Below are 13038 nucleotides of genomic sequence, written 5' to 3'. Positions count from 1 at the left end.
AGTCCAAGCTCTGCACTTTAACTTTTTTTTTTTTTTTTTTTAAAGGGTTTTATGAGATCGTTAACATTCACCTGGCCAGTCACCAAAAGTGGCAAAATTAAGGCCTCATATAAAAGAAGTTTACAGAAATACAGAATACAGTACTGCATTATATTAGCTCACTGTATGGTTAGCATTTGATATGATCCCAAGCTTTGGTATAGGATTAGACTCCATGATGTTCTGGCTTAGAAGCTAGAGTGTTACCAACTGAACTGTACTGACAGTACTATGACAATATTTATTCAGATTTAAATAGACATACCTAAAGAACTACCTATCCTGGACTCTAAGTACACTTACCATCCGCTAAATATATATTACAAAACCATTAGAGAAGCTGAGCAGCAGCAGACCTCCCCTGGCTACATGCAACCACCAGGCAGCAAGTCATTACAAAACAAATCAATATCTCACTACATTGTTAAATTACAAAAAAAGCACTCCCAAAAAATATCTGCTTAAAAAGTAAGACTTTGTAGTGTGCCCTAAAGGCCAACAATTTGGGCTTTTTTGGACTGGCATGTATGCATAAAGAATTAATTCCTAAATTGAAGAAAGCACTTTCAGAAACTTCCCCTCTTCTATATCAAAGGAACTCCAGTTCAAGTACTTGTATAACTTATTTATATTGCTATAATGTATACGCTACAAGAAATCTGTGCAAAGTATATGTGCTGTTAAAAAAAAAAACCAACAACAACACATATCCATACCTCTGGCTCTATGTGCCTTGGAAAGAGGGATGTTGTGAGATATTTGTATAAAATTCTCATATCATCTTGTTCTAAACCACTCCTGGAATATGAGAGGGAAAAAAAGTTAAAATGTAGATCACAAAGCAGGAAAAACAATTTCTCTAATGGCCTTACTTCATGGCCAACATCTTTCTAACCAAGAGCTGGACAGGCCGCAATTTAGAGCCTTCTGGGAGAATTAACTCAGTTCTCTTTCATGACAACACGCCAATTTCTTTTGTACAGACAGTCCCAGTGTATGTTTAATTTTTAATAGTATTGTAGGGGAATGAGCATTCTAACAACATATCCAGGTTAACAAAGAGATAAAATCATGAGCTATAAAAAGGCTTTTCCTAATTTATGAATCCATATTTGATTTCACAAGCAAATTATGTGCAGTAAATACTGGAATCTAGCTATGAAATAATAGTTTATAAATTATTTCTCATCTAAACATTGTGCACATTCTCTCCTCACTTCTTAAGAGCCTTTGAATAGGAGCACCTTGCCTAGCTACTCCTAAGTGAGATAGTATGCCAAAAGCAGCTGTGCCATGTCAATAAACACCATAAAATCAAACACAGCTGAAGAGGAGTTGTCCGTTTTAAATTACATTGATGCAGCAAACTCCATAAACTTCTTTGTTTCTGCTAAAAATGCAATCTGTTGTAATATTTTCTACAAATGAAGTCAGGATGGATCAAAAGTAGTTTTGATTAGCTGAAAATGTACTGCTGTTCAATATTACTTTTTGGTTGTACATAACTTGCCTGTAAAATCAAATATGGATTCGTAAATTGTCTTTAGTTTTAAAAAGTACTTTTAAAAGCTGTTAATTGTTGTTAATGATGTGAATAATTACCAAGAACCCTAATGATTAATAAGATTCATTAAAAATTAATTCAGACATTATGGTAATTCTGGTAGTATCTTGTTCAGACTAGGTCCTTTTCCCTGTTATATGTTTCACTTCTGATATGAAACTTATCAGTTTCAAATCTTCAGCAATTATTAAATTAGTATATTGGTTCACACTATTACAAAGAAACCATCCATTAGAAATCAATAGCCAGCTCTGTTGTTTGTAACACACACATCACATTAAGAGCATGTGGCCAAATTTTGCTCTGATTTACAACTCCACAGAAGTCAGAAGGGTTCTACAAATTGTGAGTCAGTACAGAATATGGCCCCACGCAGTTTAACATGATATGTGTATTTGTGTCAAATACTAATGTCAGATTATCACATTTATGAGGGTTATGCAATACTTCTCAAAACTTTCCTTCCCTTCATTTAAAACTCCTATTATTCATAGCGTTTCCCCTCAGCCATGTTATTAGGGTTGCCAGGCATCCAGTTTTCGACCAGAATACCCGATTGTAAAGGGACCCTGGTGGTTCTGGTCAGCATAGCTGACGGGGCTCCTAAAAGTCCAGTTTGCTGAAGCGTCTGGCTCCGCGCAGCTCCTGAAAGTGGCTGGCATGTCCCTCTGGCTCCTAGGTGCAGGGGTGGCCAGGGAAACTCTGAGCGCTGCCCCTGCCTGCGGCGCAGGTGCCGCCCTGAGTACCATCTCTGCAGCTCCCATTGCCTGGGAACCACAGCCAATGGGAGCTGTATGGACAGCACCTGCGGGCAGCACACAAAGCCCCCTGGTCCTGGCCGCTCCTGCGCCTAGGAGCCAGGGGGACATGCCGGCACTTCCAGGAACCACCTGAGGTAAGCGCCATCCGGAGCCTGCACCCCACACCCCCTCCTGCACTCCAACCATTGACCTACCCCTGAGCCCCCTCCCACATCCAAACTCCCTCCTAGAGCCCACACTCTCTCCTGCACCCCAACCCCCTGCCCTGAGCCCCCCCCCACTTTGAACCCCTCAGCTCCAGCCCAGATCCCCCTCCTGAACCCCACACCCCTCATCCCCGACACCACCCCAGAGCCCGCATGCCCAGCCAGAGCCCTCACCCCCCACCCCTGCTCCAGACCAAGCCCCCTCCCCACCCTGAACCCCTCATTTCTGGCCCCACCCCAGAGCCCACACCCTCAGTCCAGAGACAGTACCCCTCCCACACCCCAACCCCCTGCCCCAGCCCAGCGCCCCCTGCCACACTCTGAACCCCTCAGCCCTGTTCCCCATTCCCTCCAGCACCCTAAACCCTTGCCCCAGCCTGGTGAAAAATAGTGAGCAAGGGTGGGGGAGAGCGAGCGACGGAGGGAGAGGGATGGAGTGAGCAGGGGCGGAGCCCCAAAGGGGCCCCAGAGAAGGGGCAGGGGCGTGGCCTCGGGGAAGGGGCAGGGCAAGGGTGTTCAGTTTTCTGCAATCAGAAAGTTGGGAACCCTCCATGTTATGTGCTTAAGGTTTCTGCATTAGTGAACTATGCAACATCTGTTTCAACTGCAATCAACAACATCCTAACTGCGGACTCTGACTTTAAGGTAACAGAGCAAAAATTCTCTGGTGTTGACCACCATCACCTCCCATTGATTCAGCCACTCAATTGGACCAGGTCCCAGGATTTAAGCCCATCATTACTGATTGAGATCATTATGGCTTAGATGAAATGTCTATAAAGGTACTGTTAAAAGGGATGACGCATTGTTTATACATTGTGTGTGAATGCAAATCGTAACTGGACATTCCAACCTACAAGAAAGATCCTTCTTTTTCAGGAAAGATTGCCTGGGCCTTAAATATTTAAGAAAAAAAGGAAAGCCATTCAAAATATTAATTCCATGTCTCTTCACTTCTCAAGTGTAATCTCCAGCATCCTTAAAGCAACTCATCTTCTCTTTGTTGTTGACACTCAAATTGTGCACTGTGACATTCTTGACAAGTGAATACATGCAAATATCTAACCATCACTGATTTTTTTTTAAACCATCTTTAAGACTTGTGTAGTTTTCTTGGAGAAAAAAGAAAATATGCCTACAAGTTACACATTGAGCTTGAACTGTGTTAAAACTGTGTCTCTGTCTCAATAATTCTGTAGAAAACATTGCTTGAGAAGTAAAAACATATTTGTCCTTTCTAAATATTTTCACACTGTTTGAGTTATTGCCACAGTTTTTATTCTCCAGATCACTTTGTAAATGAAAGATCTTTCCATGGGTGGCCAGTTCTTCCAATTTCAATGTGCATGTTTCTCACAATGGAAACTATCCATAACTACTAGGAAAGGCTCTATACTCAACTGTTCTATATTCATAGATTCTAAGACCAGAAGGGATCATTGTGATCGTCTAGCACAATAGCACAGGCCACAGAATTTCCCCAAAATAATTCCTAGAGCTGTTCTTTTAGAAAAACATTCAATCTTGATTTTAAAATTGTCAGTGATGGAGAATCCACCATGAACCTTTGTAAACTGTTCCAACGATTAATTACTCTCACCATTAAAAATGTATGCCTTATTTCCAATCTGAATTTGTTTAGCTTCAGTTTCCAGAGACTGGATTGTGTTATATCTTTCTCGGCTGGACTGAAGAGCCCATTATTAAATATTTGCTCCCCATGTAGATACTAATAAACTAATCAAGTCACCTGTTACCTTCTCTTTGTTAAGCTAAACAGGCTGAGCTCCTTGAGTCTATTACTGTAAGGCATGTTTTTTAATTCTTTAATCATTCTCGTGGTTCCTCTCTGAACCCTCTCCACTTTATCAATATCCTTCTTGAATTGTGTACCTCAGAACTGGACACTGTATTCCAGCAGCAGACACACTAGTGTCAAATACAGAGGTAAAATAACCTCTCTACACCTACTCAAGATTCCCCTGTTTAAGCATCCCAGCTTCCATTAGCTCTTTTGGCCACAACATCACACTGAGAGCTCATATTCAGCTGATTACCTTCCACAACCCTCAAATCTTTTTCAGAGTCACTGCTTCCTGGGATAGAGTTCTACATCGTGTAAGTATGGCTTACATTCTTTGTTCCCAGATGTATACATTTACATTTAGCTGTATTAAAATGCATATTGTTTGCTTGCACCCAGTTTACCAAGCAATCTAGATTGCTTTCAGTCAGTGACCTGTCCTCTTCATTATTTATCACTCCCCCATATGTGGAGAATCTAGTTTCATTTATCTCTAGCAATCTTAGTTCTATCTTTTCCCACAACATGAAAGGTCTGCCTTACAGAAGCTCCTTGGAGGCAGAGACAGTCTTTTTGGTGTGTGTCTGTATAGCATCTAGCACAATGGGGTCCTGAGCCATGATGAGGACTCCTAGGCATCCTACGAAAATACTACTACTAATAAATACAGTAATGTTATTTATTTTAAGATGCATGTTATTTCCCCCCCCCCCCCTTATACCCGTTAGTCTGATACCTACCAGATGAGCTGATCATTGTAGAGAAAGGCAGTATATTTGACTATGTTCAGGCTTTCCTCCATCCTATTAATAAATGATTGGATTTTCAAATAAGTCATTTTATCCAATGGAAAGAAGCTGATTCCACAAAAAACATCCAGCAGGTCACATGACTGTAAATGCAGTGTTTGCAAGTACTAAAGGAACAAATATAAAGGAAAGGAGCGTAGTTAATGGTTTTCTGAACATTTCAACTTAACCTTTTCCGCATTTATTTTTGGGCGCTTTTGCTCTGTACCAAATCCTTAAGTGACAGCCTATATATCATACAGCATGTTGACACAATTATTTGTGATGTTAGTTCACAAATCCATTTTGGGGGCATGGAGAAAATAGAGCCTAGCTAAATCTCATTTATACACATTCAATATGATCAATGATAACTAGAATCACTAGCGAGGAGCAAAGATGTGCATAATGTCTTGCAGACAAATAAAAAGACAGGTTCACTGCCTCAAAGAGCCAACAATCTAAGGCTCCAATCCTGTAAGTTGTTCTATGTAGATCAACCCTGTACCAATGTGTGGCCCGCAATTACTTCAATGGGGTTCTGTGCAGGGGACCACCTACTTTGAACAACTTATGCAAACTGAAATCTAAGTGCCTGACCTTGAAAAGCATCAGCAACATTTTTCCTCTATTTGCTTAAAAAAAATCCTAAAGGAATTGAAACCCTAATGTGTTGTCCACTGCAACTCCTCTACGGTATAAACATAAGAGAAACGTGCTGGAGTAAGACATATGGAAGGCTCAGAACAACTTTATTTACTGTAAGTGTTTTTGCAAATGTGCAAAAATATTGGAAGAGCTTGGTGTTGACTGAATCTCCACTTCTTTCTTCTAGTTGTGTTGTGTGCAGGTCATACATTACAATAATGGGTTATGATATAAACCATGCAGAAATAATGGCATGCCAAGACTTGACAAGAAGTGGTTGGTTACTTTTTAAACACTATATGCACCTTTGTTTCCGTATTTCTATTATGCATATTATTAAACAGACAAAGTAGGGTGTAATGGTGCTGATACAAGATCACATGAAGAAGCCAAATTAAGATTGTTCAGGGTACTTCAGAAAAGCCAGTGAACAGTGATACAAAGATAGCATGGAACCAGAGAGCATCCAACAGTACGACCAACTGCCCTACCAACAAGCCACCAACATATGCCACATTAGTAGCTGAATGGATTTGATGACAGTTATGTGCCCATGATGAACTATCCCACAATGCACTTAAAGCATGTTATATATTGAAGTTGTTTTATTCTTTGAATTTCTGTGGTATAAAAACAATATGTAACTGCATACAAAATGTCATACTTACAGGAGTGCTTGGGATATGGCACATTACATTTATCACAAGAGAAAACATACTGACTGTTCTAGTTGGCATGAAAAATTGGGTACACAGCTGAAAGTTACACAGCAGTGCTCCATTTATTCACAAGAAACAAAAGATTATATGATCCTAACAGTTATTTCACTACCCTTATATTTCTTCTAGTTATTGATATTCAGAAGTACTATTTAGGGAAACCCTGCAGCATACACATGATGTCCTACATCACATCTAATGCTGTATTATATGAAATCCAAAGAACTACACTATAAACATTAAAGTTGAAAAATCAAATACACAAAGGTAGGGGATGCAAGAGTTATAGTTATACATAGGCCCCCTCTCTTCCATCCATGTGTTACGATAGCCCTGCCCAGCATCATGTAAGAAGTCTGTGGCAGAGCCAAACTGAATACTGCTCTCCTTAGTCCTGGTCCAGTGCCTTAAACTGAAGGGAACATTCTGTCTCTTCTCTCCCACATTTTTTAAAAGTACTCTGAAAACAAAAATCCCATCAGTGAAATTCCATCACTGCATGGATTATCAGCAAGGTTGGAGCTAGAGAACTAACTGGTAACAGTAGCATGGTGTTCTTTTCAACCTGGGGATTTGAGACACGCTTTGCCACTGTCCGACAAAACTAAATGGATGTGATTTGCCAAAGGCTTTGTAATTATGTCTTGCAAATAACTCTATTAAAGAAAACGTTCTATCATACTTGATTATTAGAATAATTAAGGTTTTAACAGTTTTCTAAACATGGATATTAAGACGATTTTATCTGTAACAGAAGATCATCCTATTCTAATCCATCGAGCTATCACTCTGTTTATTCAAATCCCTTCTAAAGACTCTTCCATGATGCATGCAAGACAATAATAATATGAAACAAAACATTTTTCAAACATTCCTAGTCATTCAGTCTAGTCTTCCCATTGCTGAGAGAGAGAGAGAGAGACACACACACACACACCCCGTGTAAGCTCTTCCGTGCAGGCACTTGTACATTTTGTTTCCTCTTCAGTATCAAACACATTGTCCGTACTCTAATAATAAACAGTAAGAACTTACCCGATGGAAGAATTTCTCTAATCTCTCTTTTAGAACCCTTACACCTCCATCTTCTATGGCTTTAAGGAATGTACCATTAAAAAGCTAATAGGTTAAAAAAAAAGCAATATTAGTTTGGCAACTGTGTAAATACAGTACAATAGTTACTCATAACTTGATTAAAATCAGAAAAATAAGAACTAAACTGCTACCCACATAATTCCCGTTTCCTAATTCCATACAAACTAACTGACCTAGATGATGTGTAGCCTCGGCAGATTTCGGATAACCTCCTGTCAATCAAGATCTGTAACTATGTGAAGGAATTAATTTAAGTTTTCACAGAAGTTGGGAACTGTTTTACTATTCCTATTACAGTGAACTCAAGAACAGCACTGAGGACTACAAAAGCACTCTGTTATATCCTCCCCACTGCCGCTACTACATCTTCAGGAAGAAATGGACAGTATGGATCAGACTGGCACCCCATAAGGAGTAATTTGTTCATGCTCAGATAGTAGGGTGCAGAGGGTGGTCTATCTCCCTCTCTCAAAGGATAATCTTGTTATAAATCTATTACACTTACCTTGTACATGCTATAGCACTGCTGTAGGACTGAACTGTAAACCTTGTCCTGTAAAACAGCCAATAATAGGTCGTCATTACAAGAATAGGCACAGCTCCAAATATTATGACTGACCTACAAATGTCATGCACATTCTTTTAACTACCACATGTAAGCCAGAATATAGAAAGACTAGAACATCTATTACACAAATCGAAAATAAAAACTAGCAGTTACTGGCTACTGCTGAAAAAAGTAACTATAGACAGTACACCTATGAAGTATTTTCTCAGTATACACATGAATTATTTTCTATTCCTCTTTCCTTGTTAAATGTAAACCTAACAGTATTACTATTATTAAACCATAACATGTACTGAAAAAAGAATATGACTAAAGTAACAACATATAACTGTGATAAGTGGTGGGCACTAGCTGGTCATTAGTGAAGAGTAGTTAGTTCCAAATCAGCTTCCCCCTCACTCTTCATAGGAGTTCAGGGCAGGTGAGGACTTAGAGTAGGGGAGGACTCCATACCTAGTCATCAGACTGGGTTTTTAATTTGTTTTCTGGCAAGAGGAGTAAGACTGGTTTGTTTTGTTGGAATGATTTCTTTAAGAACACAATGAGGAATAAAAACTTTAAAGAACACAGGAAACCTGAACAAACATTTTTTTAAATTATTCCATCTGGCCAATTACTCTGCCTGCTTACAGTTAAAGAGAATTGATGACATTGCAATGCTGAAATGAAGCCTCCTGGCAGACATTATATGTTTGATTTTCCAACAAAGATGATCAATAATAGTCTTAGGATCGTAACAGAAGCTGCTCTAGTTAAATTTAGTAAGGAAGATTTCTTTATAATCTCTTCAAATTAAATCAATGTTGGATCATTAATTGTATTGGCCTGTTCCTTGAAATTTCAATAGATCTCTCCGTTTTTGTTATTTTTAATGACATTTCATTTCATTACATAATTTCACTGCTGTTCTTATTGGATATTTTTTCCTATATCTTTGTCTCTTTCTTCCCTTTTAGAGTTTGTTGCAAAATGCTCTGTTCTACTTTATTTCCAGTTTGCAGTCATATTCTTAAATCAGTTCTACAACAGCCAAAAGTTATAGATATAAGCTGAACTAAAAGACATCGCTAGCTATATTTTTTAAAACAATTACAACGAAAATATTTAATTAGAAAAGTAAAGGCAAATTAGAAAGAATAACTGAACATTACCAGTAACTCTTCTTCTTGATACTCAATGACTGGTTTTCCATCTTTGTGGTATTTTTCTATTACAGGATTCCGTACTACCTAGAAAGTGGAACAAACTGGCATCAGGCAATGCAGAATGTATTTAGCAATTTTTAACATTTTAGGAAGGTATATATCATGCATATAAATACCATGACCATCCAGAAATTTTCTTCAGGTTCATTGAAGAACTGTCTATTCTTCTGAGTATGCAAAGATTTTGCGGGTTTTGATGGACTAAAGGTCCTGGAAAAATAATATATTTGGAACAAAATTTTAGCAAACATACAATTTGTTATACTGTAATAAACTATGCAAACAGTAATACTTTACTACCTTGTGAACTGTACTATAGCTTCACATAATCCAACATTTCTAATTTTTTCATTCTTTTCTACTTCATTTGGGTGATAAAAGAGAATCTTCTTTTCCTCCTAAAATTTGAAATAAGAATAAAGATGATTAAATTTTAAACAGAATAGCAGAGATCCAAAATAATGTAATTTTTCAAAATTTACTGAACAGAGTTTAAAAACTGCCTTATAACCAAATAGGCTTATATAATAAAAAATAAAACTAATATACTGCACATTAACAAGGCCTGCCATCAAAAAAGATCTCGAAGTCCTTTACAAATGCAGTATGGTACACAAGTATCACTTCATTTTCCTTTGGAATTTAGTTTTTTAAGTGAAATGCAACTGTATAGCTGTGCACAGGAACACCACATATTTAAGACAGGAAGTCAAAAATAAGTTTGCTCCTCAATGTGTATATTTAACACAGACATACAATGAGAAGAAAATAGACCCCTTCAAATATTAAAGTTTGCCTTGTTTCTCAAAAGAAAGTTTTTTATTTTTCTCAATATCTATCCAAGAATTCAGGTACACTACAAAAGTTAAGCACACTTATTTTAAATTGTTAGCCTCAGGATTCAGCAGAATTTATACACAGAAAACTAGTACTATGATGTTACCCAGGAAGATAGGTAGATACATTATAGTCTATCAGATGGCTGTTTTCAAGATAGTATGACATCTGTATTTATCTGTGATAGCTTGGCAGATCAGTCTTCCATTACTATTGCTAGTTAACTTACTAGCTTCATCTAGCTGCTCAAATGCTCAGTATGTATATTTACATCTTGATATCAATTTGACTCACTCAGAAGAAGTACATAAACACTGTTGTTAACAGATACCTTTCCTGAAAACAGAAAGGATTCATCATGTGCATACCTACTCTCAGGGATGTTGGTTAATGAGTTAATGTTTACAAAGCACTTTGTAAATAAAACGTGCTATATAAGCATTTAGCATTATTGTATGCACCTGGAACATCTAAACAGATGAAAGACTTCTGAAGGATCTTTTTAAAACCCTAAAATTCTAAAGCCCTGATCCTGCAAACTCAGGTGCTCAGAACAACTTCTATGCCATGGATCCCAACTCACTTATCTTCATATGCATTTTATGTTGGGAAATGTTGTGAGTTTTTTTCACAACTACTTTTCCACCAGTCTTTCTTTTAACCTTGTTGCTGCAGGAATTTAATGGGCCAAGCAGCCCTGTTTCTAAATGCTAAAGTTTTAGCTATAGGTATACCCTCATCTTAAAATCATACTTTTTCCTGAATATTTTAACATATTCTTAGAGTAAATACCTAAGATAACTGTAGCTGCATTTTCCTCTATTTTTCAGTTTACTTTATGCTTTGAAACAATACTTTGTGTCTAGTCAGTTTCACTGCTGCACCTGCTTAGTCAGTTTCAGTTTCCCCCGTCTTTTGTGTGGGACTTTTACAGGGCAACAAAAGAGAGAAAAATAATTTTAAAAACAGAAGTATGTCATTGTAAAACCACAAATATTGGTAAGGTGATTCAAGAACAGTTGTAATACTGGAAACTTTTAGCTCATACTTTTAAGCTGAAAGCGTCCCTTTATAGCTTGAGAGGCAGGGAAGAACAACCCTTCTCCATGGGTGCGCTATAAATAACGATATTACTACAGGACATTTTGTTGTCCAGTGTCTAGGAAAAAACAGAATGGCTGGAGCAGAAGCCCGACAGCTGCTTTGCGTTAGCCTGTCAGACAGTGCAAACGTGAGAGTCAGAATGTCCTGGTGGTGCAGAAGCATCCCAAGGCAACATCACTGGTGTTTCACGGGGGTCCCAGACCTGCGCAAAGTGGGGCTCGGAATCACCACGTGAATGTTAGAAAGATGAGGGAACAATGGGTGGGGGACCTCCCCGGGAACCCCTCCGCCCCTCAGACAGACACACAGATGTGGCCCACTCCTCTCCCCTCAGACAAAACCTCTGTGGCCCCCCGGCCTCAGGTGAAGAGGAACAGACCCCCCCACACACGCTCCCTTGCAGCGATAGACCCCTCCCCCACGAGACAGACACACACCGAGCCCAGGCTGCCCCACGTACCTCTCCCTCTCTGGGCCCCAGCTTGGGGTTGTAGATGAAGAAGCTAAGCAGGGCCGGAGCGAGCTGCTTCTCCTGCCCGGCTCCCCCCGCCGCCGCCATACTGGGCCTGAAGCGAGAGAGTCTGGGGCTGGCCGCCGCCACACACCATCGGGGAGCAGCCGGGGGCCCTCAGCCGGCACCAACCCCAACCTCACGCGGCACTTCCGCCTTCCCCCTGCCCCGGAAGGGAACGGCGCCGACCCGGATCCGCTCTATCTGCGCCCGCGGGCGGCACAGGCGGGAGGAGCCGGGCCGACCCTCTCAGAGCTCCGCCGCCCCCACCGCGCTGAGGGCACTTGCTGGAGGCCTCCCCGTTCCGGCCCCCTCCGCAACAGCCGGCCCGGGGCTCCTCAGTGGGGACCCCTCCCAGCCCCCGCGGAAACCGAGCATCTTGTAGGGCCCCTGCGAGGGAGGGAGGGATCCCCAGAGGCCCCCGGGGAGCTGAAGGCGGCTGCGGGGCAGGCCCCGTTTCCACGGGCAGCTCAGCAGAAGCCGGAGGGTCCCGGGGGCTCCTGTTGTCTGTTTCCTTGGCTTTGAAGAAGCCCTGAGGAAGGAAACGCGGAAAGCCCGAGCTGAGCTCCCTCCCTCCCAGGCCGCCCAGGAAGAGGAATGTTGCTGTCTCGAAGCCCTTGGGGGGCGCTCGGGCCCTACAGAGCTGGGGGCTGGCTAAGTACCGAGCTGGGGTGGGATACACCGCGATGGGGGGCGCTCACCCTAGCGCTCCCCGGGCGGTCTCGTTTGCCGCATGCAGTTGTGCTCCTCTTGAAAAGTGGCATTGCCGGGAAGAGCGATTCTCTCTCTGTGGCTTTGGTAATGGGTAAGGGGTGTTCAGGTGGGGGACTGGCCTGAGCAGCGCCGCTGAATAGTGTTGTAGTGGGATGGTGATACTCTCTGGGTGAGCATTTCTTTATGGCGCTTTCGGGGATCGCAGGGATTTTGACGTGCTTTGTGTGGACTAAGGAAGTTTAAAAGTATCCAGAGCTGCAGGGTCGGGTGGCTCAAGTCTGGTTAAGCTTTGATAAAGATAGAGGGTGAAATCTTGGTCCCAATGAAATCAATGGGAGTTTTGACATTATTTAGCAGGACCAGGATTTCATGAACTTGAACATTTGAAAAAGGTCTTTGTGGTTTATTCCTCCTCCTCCTTCTCCTCCTCTTTTAATTATTTATTATTTGTATTGTGGGAGTGGCCAAAGGCCCC

At 40.9% G+C, this 13038-nt stretch overlaps 1 protein-coding gene across 1 annotated transcript in view; it reads right to left on the bottom strand.

The window, feature by feature from the left end:
- CCZ1 (CCZ1 homolog, vacuolar protein trafficking and biogenesis associated) overlaps positions 1 to 11993 on the bottom strand; it is a 31172-nt gene extending 19179 nt beyond the window's left edge. The window contains exons 1-8 of the mRNA XM_065411940.1: positions 11799 to 11993; positions 9698 to 9795; positions 9514 to 9607; positions 9344 to 9421; positions 8130 to 8177; positions 7565 to 7648; positions 5115 to 5290; positions 756 to 837 (exon numbers count right to left, since the gene is read on the bottom strand). Coding sequence (XP_065268012.1) covers positions 756 to 837; positions 5115 to 5290; positions 7565 to 7648; positions 8130 to 8177; positions 9344 to 9421; positions 9514 to 9607; positions 9698 to 9795; positions 11799 to 11897 — 759 coding nt within the window. The 5' untranslated portion in view covers positions 11898 to 11993. The remainder of the gene's footprint in view (positions 1 to 755; positions 838 to 5114; positions 5291 to 7564; positions 7649 to 8129; positions 8178 to 9343; positions 9422 to 9513; positions 9608 to 9697; positions 9796 to 11798) is intronic.
- Between the last annotated feature and the right edge of the window lie 1045 nt (positions 11994 to 13038).

Source organism: Emys orbicularis, chromosome 10 (genome assembly GCF_028017835.1).
Source record: "Emys orbicularis isolate rEmyOrb1 chromosome 10, rEmyOrb1.hap1, whole genome shotgun sequence".
Classification (NCBI taxonomy): domain Eukaryota; kingdom Metazoa; phylum Chordata; order Testudines; family Emydidae; genus Emys; species Emys orbicularis.
The sequence above is the reverse complement of the archived record's forward strand: the minus strand, read 5'-3'. Positions and strand labels throughout refer to the sequence as shown.